Source organism: Oncorhynchus keta, chromosome 4 (genome assembly GCF_023373465.1).
Source record: "Oncorhynchus keta strain PuntledgeMale-10-30-2019 chromosome 4, Oket_V2, whole genome shotgun sequence".
Taxonomy (NCBI): Eukaryota; Metazoa; Chordata; class Actinopteri; order Salmoniformes; family Salmonidae; genus Oncorhynchus; species Oncorhynchus keta.
The window spans coordinates 40,238,646-40,261,656 of record NC_068424.1 but is presented as its reverse complement, the minus strand read 5'-3'; the positions used below and the strand labels follow the sequence as shown (position 1 = coordinate 40,261,656).

Sequence of the window (23,011 nt, the reverse complement as noted above, 5' to 3'; positions counted from 1 at the left end):
CTGTAAACTGTCCCCTCTGTTAACAGTTTGACTAGAGGTAAGTACTGTAACAGGTCATCACATAAGCCTATTACACTTCAGTTTAACCGCAGTATGTACGTTGTGTCATATTTGAAGCTATGATTGAAATGGCATGATGTGTTTGAGACGTTTGTTGATATTTCTTCTAACAGTGTTACCTGGATGACAACACACGAATCCTCACTCAAAATGACACCAAGATATCCATCCATATGATGGCATGATCTTTCCAAAGAATGCTTGATAATGATTTGATATTCTAAATGGGGTCGGATTTTGTTGTGGGTTTTTTTTCCTCATAAATTGCAACTTTTGTGTTATGACTGACATGTTACATACAGTGGGGCAAAAAAGTATTTAGTCAGCCACCAATTGTGCACGTTCTCCCACTTAAAAAGATGAGAGAGGCCTGTAAATTTCATCATAGGTACACTTCAACTATGACAGACAAAATTAGAAAAATAAATCCAGAAAATCACATTGTATGATTTTTTATGAATTTATTTGCAAATTATGGTGGAAAATAAGTATTTGGTCACCTACAAACAAGCAAGATTTCTGGCTCTCACAGACCTGTAACTTCTTCTTTAAGAGGATCCTCTGTCCTCCACTCATTACCTATATTACTGGCTCCTGTTTGAACTTGTTATCAGTATAAAAGACACCTGTCCACAACCTCAAACAGTCACACTCTAAACTCCACTATGGTCAAGACCAAAGAGCTGTCAAACGACACCAGAAACAAAATTGTAGACCTGCACCAGGCTGGGAAGACTGAATCTGCAATAGGTAAGCAGCTTGGTTTGAAGACATCAACTGTGGGAGCAGTTATTAGGAAATGGAAGACATGCAACACCACTGATAATCTTCCTCGATCTGGGGCTCCACGCAAGATCTCACCCCGTGGGGTCAAAATGATCACAAGAACGGTGAGCAAAAATCCCAGAACCACACGGGGGGACCTAGTGAATGACCTGCAGAGAGCTGGGACCAAAGTAACAAAGCCTACCATCAGTAACACACTACTTCGCCAGGGACTCAAATCCTGCAGTGCCAGACGTGACCCCTGCTTAAGCCAGTACATGTCCAGGCCCGTCTGAGGTTTGCTAGAGAGCATTTGGATGATCCAGAAGAAGATTGGGAGAATGTCATATGGTCAGATGAAACCAAAATATAACTTTTTGGTAAAAACTCAACTCGTCGTGTTTGGAGGACAAAGAATGCTGAGATGCATCCAAAGAACACCATACCTACTGTGAAGCATGGGGGTGGAAACATCATGCTTTGGGGCTGTTTTTCTGCAAAGGGACCAGGACGACTGCTCCGTGTAAAGGAAATAATGAATGGGGCCATGTACCGTGAGATTTTGAGTGAAAACCTCCTTCCATCAGCAAGGGCATTGAAGATGAAATGTGGCTGGGTCTTTCAGCATGACAATGATCCCAAACACACCACCCGGGCAATGAAGGAGTGGCTTCGTAAGAAGCATTTCAAGGTCCTGGACTGGCCTAGCCAGTTTCCAGAACTCAACCCCATAGAAACTCTTTGGAAGGAGTTGAAAGTCTGTGTTGCCCAGCAACAGCCCCAAAACATCACTGCTCTAGAGGAGATCTGCATGGAGGAATGGGCCAAAATACCAGCAACAGTGTGTGAAAACCTTGTGAAGACTTACAGAAAATGTTTGACCTCTGTCATTGCCAACAAATGGTATATAACAAAGTATTGAGAAACTTTTGTTAATGACCAAATACTTATTTTCCACCATAATTTGCAAATAAATTCATTAAAATTCCTACAATGTGATTTTCTGGATTTTTTTTCTCATTTTGTCCTTCATAGTTGAAGTGTACCCATGATGAAAATTACAGGCCTCTCTCATCTTTTTAAATGGGAGAACTTGCACAATTGGTGGCTGACTAAATACTTTTTTGCCCCACTGTATATAATGACTGTAAATTACAATTCTAACATTTTCTTCTTGTTTCTCTTGTGCCTTCCAGGGAGAAAATCCCATCTACAAGAGTGCTGTTACGACGGTGGTCAACCCCAAATATGAAGGCAAATGATGGAGTTTCAGGTCTCCCAGAACAACACTGTATGCAAATATAGTCCTAGGGCATGAGCGGTATACCGTCTTTGGTAATTTCTTCTTCTTGTCGCTTCGGTATTATAACGTTACATTTGGCCACTACATTTGGTCTTCTTACTAACAGTTTATGCAATCATTGTATTTTAAAATGTACAGTTAGTTGTTAAGTGTATATACTTTAAGGTGCTTTTTTTCTCTTGAAGAATTGGTTAGAAATAAGGTTTTTGCCACAGGACTGGTATGGGCCACGGGTTGTGCCTTTCAGAGACCATACCCATATGGGCACAGAGAGTACTCTCTTTCTGTTCATGGACTTGTTATTATTGTGCCATTGAGTGTCAAACAGCACCTGAGACTAAAGCATACCAATATTTTGCATTGTGGCTGTGAAGTATTTTTTCAACCATAGGGTAGTAAACATTGATTTTGCCTTGCGATAGACTAGCATCCTGTTCAGGGTGTGTACTTGTATATCAACCTGCCTCACACTACAGAAACAGGAGATGGGCTCCTGTCATATGGGCCGTTCTGGCTCAGACAGGACTATATCCTTATTCATTTGTGGATAAAAGAGACATCCATCAAGCATGATTGCAAGAATCTGGATTCATCATTAGGGGTAGTTTTTAAAGATCACATAAATTCTAACATAGTCATCAGGTAACATGTGCATCCCAAATGGCACCCAATTCCGTTTATAGCGTGCTACTTTTGACCAACACCCTATAGGCTTCCTGGTCAAAAGTAGTGCACTACATGGGGAACAAGGTGCTATGTTTGGGACGCATTACATGTAATGTGTGAATATGTGCTAAGAACTAATACATGGAAAGCATTAATGTTTAGATGTCAAAGGTTATTGCACTATTGATGAGAACAGGTTTTGCCTTGCAAAATGACTGAAAAAAATCTGTCATAAACAACCTATTTTAAAGGGATTGAAAACCACTTGTGTTAATGCGATAAATAAATGTAAATCACTTAATTACATAATCAATTGACATGCATTTGTGACAAAATTAGAAGTTTCATTTATTTTTTGTATAATTTAGTTTTATTCTATAAGATTTCAGTATTCAACCTCAGGTCCTTTTCTGTCCTCATTACTAGCAAAGCCAAATATCTGCCTTCTTTGCAAAGCCTTATTCCATGTGTTTCATGTTGATCAATGTTAAACAAATTGTAAACTTTGTTCTGAAGACATACTGATTGATACAAGTTAGCTTGTTTTAATCTGTTGTTTCCCCCTTTTGAAATCATTGGGCTGGGGTAACCCCTCATCTGCAGTGCTTGTGTAAAATCAGTATTAAGTGAAAGGCCTCTTGGAATTGTTTTAAAATACAACAACTCCTCAATACCATATCTTGTTTTTAAAGTGCCTTTTATTTCAATATTATGTTCACTTTTCCCAATGCTGTTTCTGAATGTATTTATTAAAAAGTACCTAAATTACATGGAATGCTTATTTTATTTTAGCTTTGCTACATTGGTTCTAGAAAGAGGAGGCATGGTTTGATCAAAGATACTTGTGACTCGCTCCTTCCTCTCTGTGGTTTTATTTTAAACAAATACATCACATTTTGCCTGTTAATCAACTATATTGTTATGAAAATCAGTTTGATACTTAAGCAAAGTTAGATGTGTAACTTTGAAAAGAAGAACTCGCTCAACATTATACCGGAAATCTACCAAGGGAAACCGGAAGTACGAGAAGTGTTGGTTGTCTTATCATTCAGCTCCCCGGCTGACAACACTTCTGGGTTGTATTTTACAGCTACCCGTTGAATTGAAACTATACATAGGATAGGAAGATGGAAGACGACGTTTTGACAACACTGAAAATATTAATAATTGGAGAAAGTGGCGTTGGGAAGTCCAGGTAAGAAGGCTACAGTAACCAACTGACGTTAGCTCAGTGAAGTTGTTGTAGAGCTAACTGTTAGTCGGGACGATTAGCTAGGAGCTATTGTTGTCTCGTTTAAAAATATGCCCAATAATTAAACGTCAATATTTTGTCAGTTAAGCAGAGGTTATCAACAAAGCAAAAACGAATGTATATTAGGGGACCACAGCGAACAGGCTAATGTAACACACTTGTTTGCAATCCCACATCAGTTAGCTAACAACGTTTGCTAGCATGGCTGCGTGGAACGTTTGTGTTTAAGTGGAGAACAACTAGGGTGGCTGTAATTACATTTTCACACAGTTTGACAAAGCAAATGTGACTACTGAAGGTAGATCAATACATCAGTAAGTAATTTCACTTATTAGGAAAAGTGTCCGAAGTGATAAACCCTGCCTCATATGACAGCAGAGTTTAACTATAGTTATGTGTCCTGAGTGAGAGTGATAATATACTCAACAGATAATATAATTTTAATGGATGCTATGTTGGCAACATATGTTCCAATAATTTTTTTTCGTAGAATGTTGTTATTATGCAATGGTTGGTGCCAACATGTACCAAGCTGTGTATATCTCTGGCTCTTAGACTGCTAGAAATAATTGTTATGTCCGAGTATTGTTAGTTCTTAAACTCTCCCTACAGCTCGCCCACGACTGCCTCGTGTGAACTACAATCCCGATATTGTTTTTTTTATGTTTAGAACCCTCAATCATAGCTTGCAATATGGCTCAGCGAGAAAGAATCCTTAAAAATTAAAAAGATACACTTACTGTAGCGGTTTTGCACAGATACATACATCTCCGGGTGCCTCCATCCACTGAAACTACACTTCACACACAGGTGTTAAGAGCATGCAAGATAGCTAATTAGCAGAGGTGGTCTCCTCGTCTTTCGTCTATTTTCCATAAACAAGCACTGTAACATGGAGATATGGCCATGTGGGACCAAAATGGTGTGTAACCCCTTTTCATCTTGCTAGAATGAAACATGAGGGTCTTAACAAAACTCTAACATCTAACATGCTCACCAGACCGCACTCGCATGTTGATTTTGTCCACCCACACCAGATGAGATCAGGACACGCAGGTTGAAATATCAAAACAAACTCTGAACCAAATATATTTATTTGGGGACAGGTCGAAAAGCATGAAACATGTATGGCAATTTAGCTAGCTATATTGTTGTTGCTAGCTATTTTGTCCAGGGATATAAACATTGGGTTGCTATTTTACCTGAAATGCACAAGGTCCTCTACTCCGACAATTAATCCACAGATAAAAGGATAAACTGAGTTAGTTTCTAGTAATCCCTCCTCCTTCAGGCTTCTTCTTTGGACTTTATATGGAGGTTGGCAACCCATTTTAAGGTGCACTACCAACTGGACTGGGGTGTGGACCTCAGTTCATTTTTCAATCACCCACATGGGTATATGCTCCTAAAAACCAATGCGGAGATGGCACGTGTCCTATGCTTTATTACTACAGCATGGGGACTACTGCACACAGTAGTCAGATGCCATTTTCATTCAATGCCTTTGTTCCAGACCAGACAGCCTTAATTTTCTTGAAATAATCAAGTAAATGAGTTTAATTAAAGAAATGACCTAATGGTAGATTGAAACTAAATATTCCTTCCACCTGACTGGTGAGGGAGGATTTACTGCCTATCAGACAATTAAATTCTATGATTTCAGTAAACAGTCCTCTTCTTTTTTGTAAAATAATGTTTATTTAAGTATAGACTCTTAAAAAATCAATGCCATCTCTTGATTGAGGATACAGTAAGTCTAACTATTGGTATGAGCAATGTAGGCCAAGGCTAGTGTTTCAACTGTCTGTTCTTCCTCAAACTTGTATTTTTAACTTGTTTGAATTTAATAGACTCCATGCTCATATCTGCCATTATGTGTGTGTGTATATATATATATATATATATATATTAAATTAATAAATCTCATTCTATATTTTCCCAACTCTGCCTAGGTCTTCAAATCATTAGAAATATCCCTAGCAGAGAAGAGGTTTCATTCTACCAGACAAATTGGCATGTTGCACTGCTATTGTGCTATTATTTAGGCTAACCGCATTGCTACTGAGACATAAAACAATGATCAGTCATTGCTCTGACATTCTACCTGATGAAGCAATTTGTTATGAATATGGATGAAGGAAGTTAGAGTATGGTTGAATAAGAATATTTGAGCATTAGGCTATTATCTGTGTTTGGGTTGACTGGAAATAAGAAGGATTAGCTACATCATAAGCACTGTGATTCAGTTCCTAGCACTTGATTAGTGACTCACAACTGAACACTGACCCTCTGACCATGCAGCAAGTAATGATGTCATCTGATGTCTGGTTATTGTTGTGTTGAATATGTAGACCTTTGTTCTCATGTCCAATCATTTTGCAATAAATAGACCTGGGGGGGGGGGACTCCAAGAAGCTCCCCAGGGCAGGGCTGATTTTCATTTAGCGATATCTAGGCAAATTGGAAACCAAACACAGACTCTGTACAATACCAGTAAAAGTTCTGTTGGCTATTTGACTTTGTGGAGTTTGCCCTAATTTCAAATGTGTTATGTAGGCCTACTCTAAAAACTCTATATAAGGGTTGACTCACATATTAAATTAAATGTTTTCTACTTATCGGCCATAGAAGTGACATGGTACGGTTTCATCAAGTTCCCTGTTAATGTCTTTTGTTTCTTTTTTTGCAGTCTTCTCTTGAGATTCACAGATGACACATTTGACCCGGAATTAGCAGCAACAATAGGTAAGTCATTTCTTACTGTATGAAGAAAAAATAAGTTGGGTTGCCTAAAAGTTAAAGAAAAAATGTATAACTTGTACTCACTAACTAGTATTCTGAATCAAAAACATAGATAATATCACAACTATTTGAAATTTAATAATCTCTAAATTCAATAAAATGTATTTGATACGACCCGGTCTACAGTGAATGAGTAATTCATCTGATGGTGAAATACATGGTTTGGGAAAAGGATAATTCTTTCTTTCCTTCACGTATCTGGAAATGATATCAGAATAGCAAACAATTAGACTCTTCAAAGACACCCCGATTATTATTTTCAGGTAGCCTTGAGACAGTTAACAGCCAGGAGTGACTTAATGGAAGAAGTGCAAGGCAGGCAAAAAATTCATAGCGCTATTGATTACTACTGGGATGGGGTGACATGAAAACCAACGTTGTTTTTTTAAGCTTTTTTTTAACTATAATGTGATTTCTCTGAAGTTATTCTGACTGCACAATGTAGTCTTTGTTGAAACAACCATACATGCCTGTGGATTCCCAGAGAGGTAAGCATGCCTCACTCCTATTTTACTTGGCCAACTTGATATATTTGCCAAACAGATGTCCCCATAGAAGTCTAGCTACGGAACTCCCCACATTGACACAAGTCCCTTGTGATTTGTTGCTGAAAACCACTCAATTCCTGCTTATTCCTTCCTCTCTTTTTATAAAGCAGGGGTGTCAAACTAATTTCATGGAGAGCCTAGTGTCTGTAGGTTTTTGTTTTTTCCTTTCAATTAAGCCCTAGACAACCAGGTATATGGGGAGCTCCTTGCTAATTCATCAATCAAGTACAAGGGAGGAGTGAAAACCCGCAGAGACACTGCTGTCCGTAGTATGAGTTTGACAGCTGTGGTATAAAGCAACGGGGTTATTCCATGTCATTTCATCAAGCATGACACCTACCATCTGATTGTTCTGAAATCACTTCTGTAGTTTAGATAAGTTTAGCATTCCTGCAACATTACTTTGATGAACTATAATTTGATCTCTGAGAAATGTAGCTAATTGATTGCACCCAAATTGGCAATTTTTAAAGAGGATTCATATAATATCCAATAAATATACTACCTAACATCTGATTTGGACCAAGAGTTAGACATGAGGAATCCAAATAAATTGTCAAAAGCCACCAATGATCTCCCCACACCAATCCCACCCCAACAACAAGTATATGGTATCAGTTCTCTATGTCTGACAAGTAGTATGGCGCTTCGGCTCACAGTATTGTTGCTTCCTCCTATGTAATGTATAACCAGTGAATTTGGTGATGTTTTTTTCCCCTGTTCAGAGAAATGAGTCATTGAAGATGACAGGTTTTTCTCTCAGCCTATGGCATTACCAGTTTCTGACCACTAGATGGTGCTGTTCCGGGATGATTTTTTTTAACAACCCTCCCAACGTTAAAGGGATAGTTCATCCAAATAAAAAAAGGACATTGGTTTCTGTAAGCAAGGTATGACAGTAATCCATGCTTTGGTTTTGTTTTACGCTGTTTCAAATGCAAATCATCCCAAACTATATAAAAATGTATCTAAAAAAAAAATTAAAAATCAGGTGGTTTAATTTGCCCCCCAAGTTTTTGAGAGAAAAAATACACTGCTCAAAAAAATGAAGGAAACACTAAAATAACACATCCTAGAATGAAATATTCTTATTAAATACTTTTTTCTTTACATAGTTGAATGTGCTGACAACAAAATCACACGCAAAAATGATCAATGGAAAAATCAAATTTATCAACCCATGGAGGTCTGGATTTGGAGTCACACTCAAAATTAAAGTGGAAAACCACACTACAGGCTGATCCAACTTTGATGTAATGTACTTAAAACAAGTCAAAATGAGTAGTGTGTGTGGCCTCCACGTGCCTCCCTACTATGACCTCCCTACAATGCCTGGGCATGCTCCTAATGAGGTGGCGGATGGTCTCCTGCGGAATCTCCTCCCAGACCTGGACTAAAGCATCTGCCAACTCCTGGACAGTCTGTGGTGCAACGTGGCGTTGGTGGATGGAGCGAGACGTGATGTCCCAGATGGGCTCAATTGGATTCAGGTCTGGGGAACGGGCGGGCCAGTCCATAGCATCAATGCCTTCCTCTTGCAGGAACTGCTGACACACTCCAGCCACATGAGGTCTAGCATTGTCTTGCATTAGGAGGAACCCAGGGCCAACCGCACCAGCATATTGTCTCACAAGGGGTCTGAGGATCTCATCTCGGTACCTAATGGCAGTCAGGCTACCTCTGGCGAGCACGTGGAGTGCTGTGCGGCCCCCCCAAAGAAATGCCACCCCACACATTGACTGACCCACCACCAAACCGGTCATGCTGGAGGATGTTGCAGGCAGCAGAACGTTCTCCACGGCGTCTCCAGACTCACATCTGTCACATGAAAGCAGGAAAGCAGGTTCACACTGAGCACATCTGTGAAGAGCACAGGGCGCCAGTGGCGGATTTGCCAATCTTGGTGTTCTCTGGCAAATGCCAACCGTCTTGCACGGTGTTGGGCTGTAAGCACAACCCCCACCTGTGGACGTCGGGCCCTCATACCACCCTCATGGAGTCTGTTTCTGACCGTTTGAGCAGACACATGCACATTTGTGGCCTGCTGGAGGTCATTTTGCAGGGCTCTGGCAGTGCTCCTCCTGCTCCTCCTTGCACAAAGGCGGAGGTAGTGGTCCTGCTGCTGGGTTGTTGCCCTCCTACGGCCTCCTCCACGTCTCCTTATGTACTGGCCTGTCTCCTGGTAGCGTCTCCATGCTCTGGACACTACGCTGGCAGACACCGCAAACCTTCTTGCCACAGCTCGCATTGATGTGCCATCCTGGATGAGCTCCACTACCTGAGCCACTTGTGTGGGTTGTAGACTCCGTCTCATGCTACCACTAGAGTGAAAGCACCGCCAGCATTCAAAAGTGCCCAAAACATCAGCCAGGAAGCATAGGAACTGAGAAGTGGTCTGTGGTCACCACCTGCCGAACTGCTACTCTATTGGGGGTGTCTTGCTAATTGCCAATAATTTCCACCTGTTGTCTATTCCATTTGCACAACAGCATGTGAAATGTATTGTCAATCAGTGTTTCTTCCTAAGTGGACAGTTTGATTTCACAGAAGTGTGATTGACTTGGAGTTACATTATGTTGTTTAAGTGTTCCCATTATTTTTTTGGGCAGTGTATATAAAATAAAAACACCAATTATTATGTAAAAACACCAGTTATTTTAATTTTGGAAATCTGTTCCCAAGTATTCTGTCGAATAATAGAGAGACGCGTGATCATATACAAATGTAAGGTTTGAAATGATCATGTTTTTGTCAATTATTATTATATCTTTGTGATTCTTGCTGTGAAATTGCAGTCTATAAAGGATTTGTAATTATGTTCCGGCCCCCCGGAACATATATGAATTCTATCAATTAAAATGGACAATTTGAGTGCAATTAATTAGCTTAATTTCTCAGATCAAAATAATGTTGCAGGAATGCTAATCTTATCTAACAAAATAAACAATTTCAGAACAATCAGAGATCACTATAAACTTGTCATATTGGCATAAACATTCCGAGGTCTCTGTAGACATCTTATTTGACAGTTGCTCTAATTTTGTGGCAGCGTGTTAAATAAATCTGTATTGGAACACATGATTTGTATTGCCCATTTGACATTAAATAGAGCCAACCAAATACAACTACCTCCTTATTATTCAACAACTACTATGGTGATGAGAAATTCAGATGAATATCTCATAAAGAGCCTAAAAGCAGAACCTCAGACACTGTTTATCTGTAATCTATTAACCTGGGGAAAATACTTGGCACTGCTACTGACTTGGTGCCTTTGGCGGCTGTTCACTGTTTAGGGCCCTATTAAAATCTGCATTGCGGACACAATCCAGACATTAAAATGGAATTCAACCATATAAAAAATGTATTGGACTTACTTAAATCAACTAAATATATTAGAATTATTAGAAATGCATTCATTTGTCAAGTTAATCATTAGACAAGAACAAAATACATCAGTGACTGCGGCAATTCCTGTGAAACTGCACAGGAATGCCTGTGTATGTGTGCGGTGCTAATGATATCCTTCTGGTAGAGATGGAAAGGCTTTCCCATTAACCTTCTCAATTGGAATGTAAACTTCAAAGTAGCCAATGCCTACCTGTCAGAATGATGATATGATTATTTGCATTTGTTTTTCAAACCAATTACATGATCGCTACAGAAACATTGTCGCATCCCGGAGTTTCCTCTTTACTGTTGACGCTGAGACTGGTGTTTTGCGGGTACTATATAATGAAGCTGCCAGTTGAGGACTTGTGAGGCCTCTGTTTCTCAAACTAGCCATTCTAAAGTACTTGTCCTCTTGCTCAGTTGTGCACCAGGGCCTCCCACTCCTCTTTCTGTTCTGGTTAGAGCCAGTTTGCGATGTTCTGTGAAGGGAGTAGTACACAGCGTTGTACGAGATCTTCAGTTTCTTGGCAATTTCTCGCATTTCTCAGAACAAGAATAGACTGACGAGTTTCAGAAGAAAGTTCCCTGTTTCTGGCCATTTGAGCCTGTAATCGAACCCACAAATTCTGATGCTCCAGATACTCAACTAGTCTAAAGAGGGACCGTTTTATTGCTTCTTTAATCAGAACAACAGTTTTCAGCTGTGCTAACATAATTGCGAAAGGGTTTTCTAATGATCAATTAGCCTTTTTAAAATTATAGACTTGGATTAGCTAACACAACGTGCCATTGGAACATAGGAGAGATGGTTTCTTGATAATGGGCCTATGTAGATCTTCCATAAAAAAATCAGTTTCCAGCTAAAATGGTTATTTAGAACATTAACAATGTCTAAACTATCTATATATCTGATACATTTGATGTTATTTTAATGGACAAAAATGTGCTTTTCTTCAAAAACAAGTACATTTCTAAGTGTGTGTGTGTGTGTGTGTGTATTAAAATATATATATCCTTTTATTATTTTAAACCTCCCCTAATTGGAGTAAACTAATGGACAACAACACTTAGGCATCTACTTCCAGCTTATACACTACATACATTTTACGAACACAGTATATTTTACAATATGCTGTGTGAGTAAAATGTATATAGTATGGTGAGTCAATTGTTGGGTTGATGATATATCAATCAAATACTGCATCATGGCACTTGGTGAACTGTTGTAGTGTGTGCTAAACATCACGGCCTGTAGGCCGGCAGGACTGTTTAGTGTAAATTGTCAATTGCTACGCGACTGGCGACAGAAGTGGAGCGACCCTGCTGGGCTCAGAAGAACGAATGGCCATGATTGACAACCTCCTGGGTCGTGGGATGTAGGAAAATGGGAGGCTGATGTCCTTAACCCCCTCTGTTTTGGATCTTGTCTGGGGCCTGGTCCAGACAGAAACAACTCCATCCCGGTGATATGTTTTTCTTGATAAATCTTTCAGTGTGTGCTAAAACTATGGGCAATACCTCCAGCCAAACGCTTCATGCCATGTGCGCTGAAAGAAGCCATAGAAGAGATTTACTCATCGAGTGTGACGAGCACAGCGCTGTTATTTTATGTAAATGTATTTCTCGTGCCGAACGGAGGGGATTTTCAAGAATGAATCATTACACTTCTGAGCAATGTCACGTGGAGTTTTTTTGTTGTATTGAAAGCTGCTGTATTTGTTTGATCTTTGCATATTAAACCACATATTCCCTGTGTAGTTTTAAATCAGGACTCGCATCATAATTTAAGTGCACAAGGCTGAAACCCTGTCTTGACTAGTGGAAGGGTTAGTTTGAGTTCACACATTGTGTGGTATGTAGGCCTATGAATGTTTTTGACCATTTTAAATGAATCACATAATATCATCATACTTCTTCTTGATTCACATTCTTGGCGTATATGACTTGTGTGATGAATCATCTGTGAAATGTTGTGTGTGTTCATGCAGGCGTTGATTTCAAAGTGAAGACCATTTCAGTGGATGGGAACAAGGCAAAGTTGGCAATATGGGTATGTATTCTTCTGAACTTAGAAATTCAGACTGATAAGGAGCTGTTTTGGGATGCACATTCAATTGTATTGTTGTTGACAGTTCTACCTCCTTGGTGTGTGTTTTTTAAGGTTTAGTTTAAAAAATTATCACATTGCTGAATTCCCATTCCTTCCGCTTAAAATGTTGTTCACTAAATGTCCACAAGATAGCGATCATGTACAGCATTCTGAGCACCAACCATCAATGATAAATGGCAGTCAAATGTGTCTTTATGCTTTAGTCCTGGTCCTGCATCACTTGTTATGCTTCTGTCCTAGTCACACCACCATATCTTCCTCCCCATGTGTCCAGAGCATGATAGCTGAGAGGGTTGTGTTTTGATGTGCCCAGAGCTGTTATGGTCCAGACTCCATAGCTGTAATGGTTGTCTTTTGCAGGACACAGCTGGCCAGGAGCGTTTCCGAACCCTGACGCCTAGTTACTACCGGGGCGCTCAGGGAGTCATCCTGGGTGAGCAAACACCTTCATAATTCAGACGCTTTAGACGCAGTCAGCCACTGTTGGTCCGGACAGCCGCCATAAAGACAGTGATGGATTTTCATCCTGTCCTCTTCCTTGCTCTCTGGAACAGACTTTACTACTCTTAACGCTAAAGCAGACATCCTCCGAAGCACACAATGTGTGGAGGCTATGACTTAGTGGTTAACACCACGGGTGAAGTAGAGCTCCCATTCGAAATGAAAGTAGGTATCTTTTTCCTCATCCTGGAGTTGCACAATTCCCAGGTTTTCCAGAAATCATGTTTGAAAATTCCCTGTATCAGGAGGGCAAGTTAGCAGGAAATCTAGGAATCCTCCAACTAGGCTTTCTGAAAAACTGGAATTTGGGTAAAGTTACTGGGATTTTGCAACCCTACCTCATAATTTTAGTACCTATTAAGACCAGGACCAGTGTTGTAACTCACTATGTTGATACACAGGTCAGGTAGGGCTGTTACGGTCATGAAATTATGGGGAATGGTAATTGGAAGACAGTAATTGGCCAGCCTGTCTTCAGTCAGCTGTTCGTTCCCCAACAGTTATGGCGGTGCCAGCCCTAAGCTTAGGCCTATTCAATTATGTAAAACATACAGATTCTGGTGTTTTTATGTCGGGTTATTGTGGAACAGTTTGAAAGGTCAAGTGGCCCCCCTCAGTGACCATATGTCCTGCAGCCTTCTGGTGATGTTTCTGACCGAGCATCTTGTCTCTTATCTCTCCCTCAGTGTATGACGTAACACGACGGGATACTTTCACCAAGCTGGACAACTGGCTCAATGAGCTGGAGACGTACTGTACAAGGAATGACCTCGTCAAGATGCTGGTCGGGAACAAAATTGATAAGGTGAGTCTGTTTGTGTGTGTGTGTGTATATAAATACAGTGCCTTGCCAAAGTATTCACCCCCCTTGGCGTTTTTCCTATTTTGTTGCATTACAACAAATTTGGATTCCATGTAATGGACATAAAAAAAGAGTTCAAATTGGTGAAATATATATATATATATTTTTTTTAAATGGTTCTTGCATATGTAGTCACCCCCTTGCAATGAAGCCCCTAAATAAGATCTGGTACAATTACCTTCAGAAGTCGCATAATGTATTAAATAAAGTTCACCTGTGTGCAATCTAAGTGTCACATGATCTGTCACATGATCTCAGTGTATATATATATATATATATATATATATATATATACCTGTTCTGAAAGGCACTAGAGTCTGCAACCACACTTGGCAAGGGGCACCACCAAGCATGCGGCACCATGAAGATCAAGGAGCTCTCCAAACAGGTCAGGGACAAAGTTGTGGAGAAGTACAGATCAGGGTTGGATTATTTAAAAAATATCCAAAACTTTGAACATCCCACGGAACACCATTAAATCCGTTATTTAAAAAATTTAAGAATGTAGCACCACAACAAACCTGCCAAGATAGGGACGCCCACAAACTCACAGACTGGGCAAGGAGGGCATTAATCAGAGAGGCATTAAATAAGACCAAAGAAAACCCTGAAGGAACTGCAAAGCTCCACATCGGAGTATCTCCCCATAGGACCACTTTAAGCCGTACACTCCACAGAGCTGGGCTTTACGGAAGAGTGGCTAGAAAAAAAGCCATTGCTTAAAGAAGAAAATAAGGAAACATGTTCGGTGTTCACCAAAAGGCATGTGGGAGACTCCCCAAACATATGGAAGAAGGTACTCTGGTCAGATGAGACTCAAATTTAGCTTTTTGGCCATCAAGGAAAACACTGTCTGGCACAATCCCAACACCCACACCTCTCATCACCCCGAGAACAACATCACCACAGTGAAGCATGGTGGTGGCAGCATCATGCTGTGGGGATGTTTTTCATTGGCAGGGACTGGGAAACTGGTCAGAATTGAAGGAATGATGGATGGCGCTAAATACAGGGAGATTCTTGAGGGAAAACTGTTTGTGTTCCAGAGATTTGAGACTGGGACGGAGGTTCACCTTCCAGCAGGACAATGACCCTAAGCATACAGCTCAAGCAACACTCGAGTGGTTTAAGAGGAAACATTTAAATGTCTTGGAATGGCCTAGTCAAAGCCCAGCCCTCAATTGAGAATATGTGGTATGACTTAAAGATTGCTGTACACCATCCAACTTGAAGGAGCTGGAACAGTTTTGCCTTGAAGAATGGGCAAAAATCCCAGCGGCTAGATGTGCCAAGTTTATAGAGACGTATCCCAAGAGATTTGCAGCTGTAATTGCTGCAAAAAGTGGCTCTACAAAGTATTGTCTATGGGGGTGAATAGTTATGCACGCTCAAGTTTTCCTTATTTCTTGTTTGTTTCACGAAAAAATATTTAGCATCTTCAAAGTGGTAGGCATGTTGTGTAAATCAAATAATCCAAACCCCAATTTTAATTCCAGGTTGTAAAGGCAACAAAATAGGACAAATGCCAAGGGGGGTGAATACTTTCGTGTGTGTGTGTGGATTTACACTTCATAGAAGGAAATCAGTCAATTTAAATACATAAATTAGGCCCTCATCTATGGATTTCACATGACTGGGCAGGCCGTGGGTCGGCCTGCGAGGGCATAGGCCCACTCACTGGGGAGCCAGGCCGAGCCAATCAAAATGAGGTTTTCCACACAAAAGGGCTTTATTACAGACAGAAATATTCCTCAACACCCCGGGCTCGGATACACGTACAATTTTCTAAAACTACATTGGATTTGGTTTATGGTAGAGAAATTAACATTATATTCTCTGGCCGTACCTCTGTTGGACATTACTGCAGTCAGCATGCCAATTGCACACTCCCTCAACTTGAGACATCTGTGCCATTTTGTTGTGTGGCAAAACTGCACATTTTAGTGGCCTTTTGTTGTCCCCAGCACAAGGTGCACCTGTGTTGTGATCATGCTGTTTAATCCATTTTGATTATCTTGGCAAAGGAGAAAAGCTCACTAACAGGGATGTAAATGAATCTGTCTACAGAATTTGAGCGAAATAAGCTTTTTGTGCATATGGAACATTTCTGGAAGCTTTTATTTCAGCTCATGAAAAATAGTAACAACACATTACATGCATTTTATATTTTTGTTAAGTATAGAGTTTGTCAGATCAGAGTGGTCTGGAATCAGGGAGAAATGTGTTAGTTTAGAATTTACAGGTAACAAGGGATTCCGTCCTGAGAATGACAACACATACTTTATTGCATACATTATACAATTTGTGGAATGCTTTCTATTTACGTATGAGGGTAACACTTTACATTAAGTTTTTATTTTATACCTATGTAGTAATCCAGTAAATACTACAATAACAACTAGGGATGCACAATATATCGGTGAACTTATCGGAATCGGCCAATATTAGCTAAAAATGTCAATCGGTATCAGCCCGATGTTAAAAGCCGATGTCAATGCTACCGTGCATACCTATATAACGTTGGTGGCGTAATGACGCCACGTAAAATTTTGTGCTACACGTGCAACACAATATTCTTAACCTAGCACCAGAATGTCTGCTGTGTGGATCGAGCAGTCATTTGACACATTAAGAACATTTCAGCGAGACCACTCATAGATGAAATCCATTAAAGCCAAGATAATGGAATTCCTTGCCCTTGACAATCAACTGTTATCTGTCGTGGGTAATGTTGGCTTCCGCTGACTGGTCAAGCACCAGTACACTACCATGTGTGCTATTTTTCAGATGTTGCCCTACCGGAGTTACAGAGTAATAGCGTCACTGCTATAAGCTTCACGACATACATACTATGGAACACCGTTTGGGTCTTTGCGTGTCAAAAAAGATACAGTAGCACTGTCAAAGCTGTACAAAAAAAGTCTGCAAACACCGGCCAGAAACGATGTGTTTACAATACCGCGTTGGTAATAAAGCATCATTTGTTTGACCGCAACTTCTTGGGCAGCTAGCTTTAGCTTAGTACGTAGCTAGCACCAATACAACCAGCCTGAAAACAATGACCAGTAGAAACTGCAGTCATTTTCATTATTCTTAGCAATGATTTAGGAATCCTTGTGACCTAAGTATTAGCTAGGTTGCCACTTGTTGTTGTTCTATTGAAATTGAACTTCAGTTCATGAAAATAAATAGCTAGCCAGCTACTTAGCCCAAAGCTAAGGTTATAAACAGCCAGCTAGCTTCATCTGGCTAGTGAGGCTTGACCGGACTGGTTTATGTGTTGTGAAGCTAGCCACAAGGATTAGGCCCAATAGTGGAGTTTTTATTTTTATTTTTACTAATGCTACTGAAAAATATATATATTTTTATGACCAGCACTGTTGGTGCAACTTTACCAGCATTATAGCATATGTATCGATGAATCGTTGTGCCATATGAAAAACAAATGTACCATTGTTGAATTTATTTCACCTTTATTTAACTAGGTAAGTCCGTTAAGAACAAATTCTTATTTACAATGACAGCCCAAATGACACTGGGCGAATTGTGCGTCGCCCTATGGGACTCCCAATCACGATACGGATGTGATACAGCCTGGATTCAAACCAGGGACTGTAGTGATGCCTCTTGCACTGAGATGCAGTGTCTTAGACTGCTGCATCCGTGTGTGTTAACTATTTAACTGTGCTAGAATGCTTAGAAGGCCGCAAAAAAAACATTTATATTGGTATGGTTTTTTTTCTCCAAAAATGTCATATCGGTGCATCACTAATACTACATGGGTATGTTACCAATTTGAGCTGGAATGTATTGTTAGTAATATTACCTCCCCCATCCAGTTGTGTCCCATTAAACTGAACTGAGAGAAGAGTGTGTATGTCCTCATCATATTTTAACACAGCCCGAGCCCATGTGGCCCACAGCAGTGTTTTTAAAAATGTTCACATGTTCTCTCTGGGTTTAGTTCCATAAGTTTGTGTTCTTTTAAACATATAATTACATTGAAATGTATGCTGCTGCCTCTGTTGTATTCATGTCATGCTCATCTTCCACCATTATATGTCCTTGGTTGTTGTTGTTGTTGACCCTGTAGTAATAACTTGAGTAGACATAATTTACAGTACTGTGTAGTACTAGCCTTTGTCTGTGGGACTGACTGGACTACTATGTTTCCTGTATTTCCAGCCCAGTCATATTCCCCATAGCTGACAGGTATGCCAGACAGACCTCATAAAAGATGACTATTCTTTGTTTTAGGAAAACCGCGAACTAGACAGGAACGAAGGCCTGAAGTTTGCAAGAAAACATTCCATGCTGTTTATAGGTAAGCCAGGAGCTGAGAAGATTCCCCTCTCGAACTGACCCGGGGCATGAGTTATCGTAGACCGTTATGCAGGGGAATCTGCTTTTTGGATATCTCTCATACTTGGATTGAAATGTTTGCCTAGTTCTATTTTTAGCTCTTTTTTTTTTGTTTTTCTTTGTCCTCTGTCTAACATTTTTTCACATTGATTCATGGCCAAACCCTCCACTCTTGTCGTTAAATTTTCAGGATTTATTAGACTAAATCAATGTAATTACTTTTGAAATTAGTGTACATTTACCATGCTTTTGCCTAGATTTAGTATTACATATTTTAGATCATTTTCATATGATAACCACACACGCTATGTGTTATAGAGCAGTGAGACCAACATTGGAATAAATAATGAATCAGAACAGAGAACTTCTACCAATCAAGAGTTTATGGCTATTTGAGTAACCGCAATGTTAAAATATTTTATTTTAGCTAAAATAACTTCCTAATGTTGAAATTATCCAATGATGGCACAGGGGAGCACATTCTAATTAAGCAATAAGACTCTGTGCTCTGTCATGAATATAGTCACGGGTAAATGGAGTTGTTGGGCCCTATGCACAGGGGAGGCACACAAAGAATCTTCAAGAAAATGACACATTCTGGTTTCAGTATATTTTCAGCTTCTTGCATTGCAGCTGTGGAGTTCAGTAGCTAGAGGAGATGAAGAAGCAGCCAGTTCCTGGCTGCAGCCAGTCGGTGTCCTTTCTTCCTCCTCTCTCACACTACTATTTTTCTATCTCTGTCTCGTGTGGGCCAGAGGCCAGTGCGAAGACGCGAGATGGGGTGCAGTGTGCGTTTGAGGAGCTGGTTGAGAAGATCATCCAGACGCCGGGACTGTGGGAGAGCGAGACACAGGGCCGAGGAGTCCAGCTGGGCAGGCAGGACCAGACTGCAGGGGGTAGCTGTGGGGGCTACTGCTCCTTGGTGTAGACAACACATACTCGCATGCATATACAAAAATCACATACACACACACTTGAAAGACGCCCTACCAAACACTAATGGCTGATGTACTTTGAAGAGGACTATGAAGGCTGTGGTATTCGGACTACTTCCCCCATCAGCCCCTGAGGAGTGGTGTGAAGCAGGGCTGCTCCTGACCAGCACCCTAAGCTTCCTGGCTGTGATCATTCATAGGGACATTGCTGTTTGCACACTTCCTGGTATCATGGCTATAATGCTTTTTATAAGTCGTCTTCCCTGTCTTTCTGTCTGTCTTTGTCCACTGACCGGAATTGAGAAAATTAATGAGTGTATGACTTGGTAATGAATAGTGAGGAAAAAAACACAATACCATCAATAGCACATGGGGGTATTATGTTTATTTAGCAAGGATTTTTTTTAAATTATCACCTGTTCTATTTCATGTTTTTGTTTTACAAATGTTCTTTGCCCTCCCCTCTTTGTAGATTCCCCCTATTTTCTCTCCCTTAGCACTTTGTTCCACTTAGCAAGGCAAGCACAACCAGAGTGGGTTGGCTGCAGAGCTGATTCTCTGGTGTATCTGCCCTGTGTGATCATGAAACCTTTGTCATCCTCCAGTGCTCACTCTTCTAACAGCTCTGTGTTTTATAGTCTTATCAGCCCAAGTCGTCTTGTATTCCCTTTCACCACTCAGTCTCACATAATGAGTCTCTCTTTTGTCCACAAACCTATTTTGTTCAAAAGTAATAGTTATGAAGTTTCTGGAATGAAGTTTTACTACTTTTATTGACTTGGACATAAAACTTTCAGCGTGTTTATAAATCAAACATATTGGCAGGCACCAGGGGGTGGCTTTCCATTGTGTGTGTAATGAAAAAGGAACTAAACGAACGAACGCTGCTGTTTTGTTTCTAGTTGGTCTAATAGCCTATTTGGTCACAGCCCATCTGCCACTCACACAGATGATATTAGTAATATCAATGCTATAGCCTAGCTTCAGCTTTTCATAATTCATCCCTATGTGGAGTGGGAAAAAATACAAAAGGAAAAGTGTTTTATATTAAAGAATACAATGAGTCATATGGGTGTTTCCATTGAAATCTGAAATTAAAGAGGCTTAAACCCTGTACAAATGTTTTTTTGCAGAGTTCTCTTTCTCCATTTATACGGTTCAATCCAACTCCAAACAAAATACATTTTTCAGCATTTTGATTCATTTCTATATTTCCTGCACTTTTATTATAATTTCCCCATTGTGCCACGCAGGATGATATGGGGGGAAGATATAGGCCCAGTTAATTGGTGAACTGTTGGAGTGATGGAAATGTAATGATTATTCTAATTCTATAATTGAAATATAGTGGGCAGCACCTTGAATACATTGTTTGACATGACGAATGAATAAATCATAGGAATTATTAACAGGCTAGGAACCCAAGTGTTGGTCAGTGTTTCCAGGTGACCCTGATTAAATGTTACATTACATGTTTTCTAACTTAATATAGCTAGCTAGCCAACATATTCATGCTTCGCCTATTCTTCTCTGATAAGATACCGTTAGCAACTTACACAAATTATTTTAGCAACACCTTGCTAAGAAAAGACAAACTAGTAGGTAGTAGTTTGCAGACAGTAAGATACACAAACTAATACTGTATAGAACGCTTGTGGAAAGCAGCATGTCAAGCAACTGCTCTCTTAAGTGATGGGGCTTGGCTTAGTGTGGTTAGCGGCATGCAGCAGATGGAGAGACAACTCAAGTAAAAAATAGAGTAAACTATAAAAAATTGTGACCCGGAGTTAACAAACCAAACATAGAAATACCATTATAGAAGGTAACTCAAACTGGTAAGTGCATCAATACCGGTATTAAGTCAAATACGGTATACCGCCCAGCCCTGGTTGAGGGCCAGAATGTGTTTGGGAAATGTAGTTTTGGGTGGCCATACCTATCACCTATATTTGTGGCAGGAGTGACACAGATGCCTTTACAGTGTATCTAATCAGAATATCATTATTTCTCATCCTTAATTGCATGAAAATTCTTGTTTTATTCATGTTTAGTCTGGGAATGACTTGCAGAGACATTTGGTTTGTGTCCCAAATGGCTCCCTATTGCCTGTATAGTGCATTACTTTTGACCAAGCTGGTCACTCCTATTTCGGACACAATCGTGGACTGTATGAACCACACTTACACAACACTAGTTAGATTTACCTGCATCCAGAACCTTCCAAACAGGTTTATAGAGTATACTACATTGGGATATTATATAATCTATTTGTCCTGAACTAATGTCTGCTTTATGATTGAATCAGACTAACTCTTGAACTCTGTTTTGTTTTTTTGCTTATGTGACAGCATATAAACACATTGTAAATGAATGTGTGTACTTAGGAATTCTATCAAAAATAATTCCTGTATGGATTGTACAATTTTTAATGTATCCATATTACAATTATAAAACCACACTGTATTATGTGAATAAAATGCTTTTTAAAGGATTCTGAAGTTAATGCTTATTCCTGCCCGAGCTAAGAAGCCTTTGCCTATTGTAAAACAAAGCGCCAGATCCTATTAACTTAATATAAATCTTCACACAGTAATTGTACTTTACCTCATCCAAGAAGTCTTCGTGGAAAACGACCTAGACTACTTACCATGTTGGACTTGGAAATGTCATAATTTGGTGAGAGGAAGTTTTTTTTATTTTTTTTACTCGTTTCATTTTTTCAGAAATTGAATTCCTCAGTTTTATAGATACGGAATGGAGACGTAGATACGTAGACGTGTGTTTGTTTTAAAAACAGTCCAATGACTCTTCCGTTGGCTCCCAGGCCTGTGATGTATCTAAATCATCTTTTGGGCAGAGGTTCAAGAAACGGCACTACGGCAATAACTCTTTTACCCTGGTGCGGTGGGTTTGACTGGGATGTGCATCATTCCTGTGTGATTATGAAAGGGCTGGCAGAGCTGACCGCTACCCGCTAACCTCCGTTCTCCTCACCGCTCAGCAAAGGCAGTTAGTCTCAAAATATGTCTCAGTCAAACACCAACACAGACCTACGACATAACGGAATGTCTGTAGCATCAACAGAGACCTAGCCCGTACATAATGTAGCATTCATCTTATTCTCAACCTAAATATCTGCTTTATTCCACAGAATAGAGGTTGCCAAGGCAGGCACTGCTAACTTCCAAATAGAAGGCACATTTGTCCCAGAGGGTGCTCACCCACCACCAACCTCAAAACCCAGACCTGAGTTCAAATAGTAGAACTCAATCAATTGCGCAAAGTATTTAAAAAACGAAATAAAACATATTTGAGCACTATTAAAGAAGAAAGGGTCTAAACCATCTGACCCAGATATTTTGGGGGGGTCAAGTTTAAGGAGCTCCTTTAGCACCTTGGACTCAGTGACCGCCTGCAGGGAGAAACTTTGTAGCGGGCAGGGGAAAAGGAGG

The 23,011-nt window shown here is 40.1% G+C and overlaps 2 protein-coding genes across 3 annotated transcripts in view; both read left to right on the top strand.

Annotated features, from left to right (window-relative positions):
• LOC118374915 (integrin beta-1-like) overlaps positions 1-3,564 on the top strand; it is a 45,817-nt gene extending 42,253 nt beyond the window's left edge. For both annotated transcript variants that reach the window (XM_035761411.2, XM_035761404.2), the window contains one exon: positions 2,022-3,564. In XM_035761411.2, coding sequence (XP_035617304.1) covers positions 2,022-2,087 — 66 coding nt within the window. In that variant the 3' untranslated portion in view covers positions 2,088-3,564. The remainder of the gene's footprint in view (positions 1-2,021) is intronic.
• A 227-nt stretch (positions 3,565-3,791) lies between these two features.
• Positions 3,792-22,050, top strand: LOC118374906 (ras-related protein Rab-18). The gene is made up of 7 exons (XM_035761395.2): positions 3,792-3,989; positions 6,736-6,791; positions 12,778-12,839; positions 13,260-13,332; positions 14,087-14,205; positions 18,520-18,586; positions 19,380-22,050. Exons 1-7 carry the CDS (start codon positions 3,922-3,924, stop codon positions 19,550-19,552), a joined length of 618 nt encoding a protein of 205 aa, XP_035617288.1. The 5' UTR covers positions 3,792-3,921; the 3' UTR covers positions 19,553-22,050.
• Positions 22,051-23,011: the final 961 nt, after the last annotated feature.

Bases quoted from the DNA above. Each gene is read 5' to 3' on its own strand.
- LOC118374906 (XM_035761395.2), top strand. From the start codon at position 3,922: ATGGAAGACGACGTTTTGACAACACTGAAAATATTAATAATTGGAGAA. The intron at 6,792-12,777 runs GTAAGTCATTTC...GTGTTCATGCAG, and splicing joins GGAATTAGCAGCAACAATAG to GCGTTGATTTCAAAGTGAAG. The intron at 12,840-13,259 runs GTATGTATTCTT...TGTCTTTTGCAG, and splicing joins AGGCAAAGTTGGCAATATGG to GACACAGCTGGCCAGGAGCG.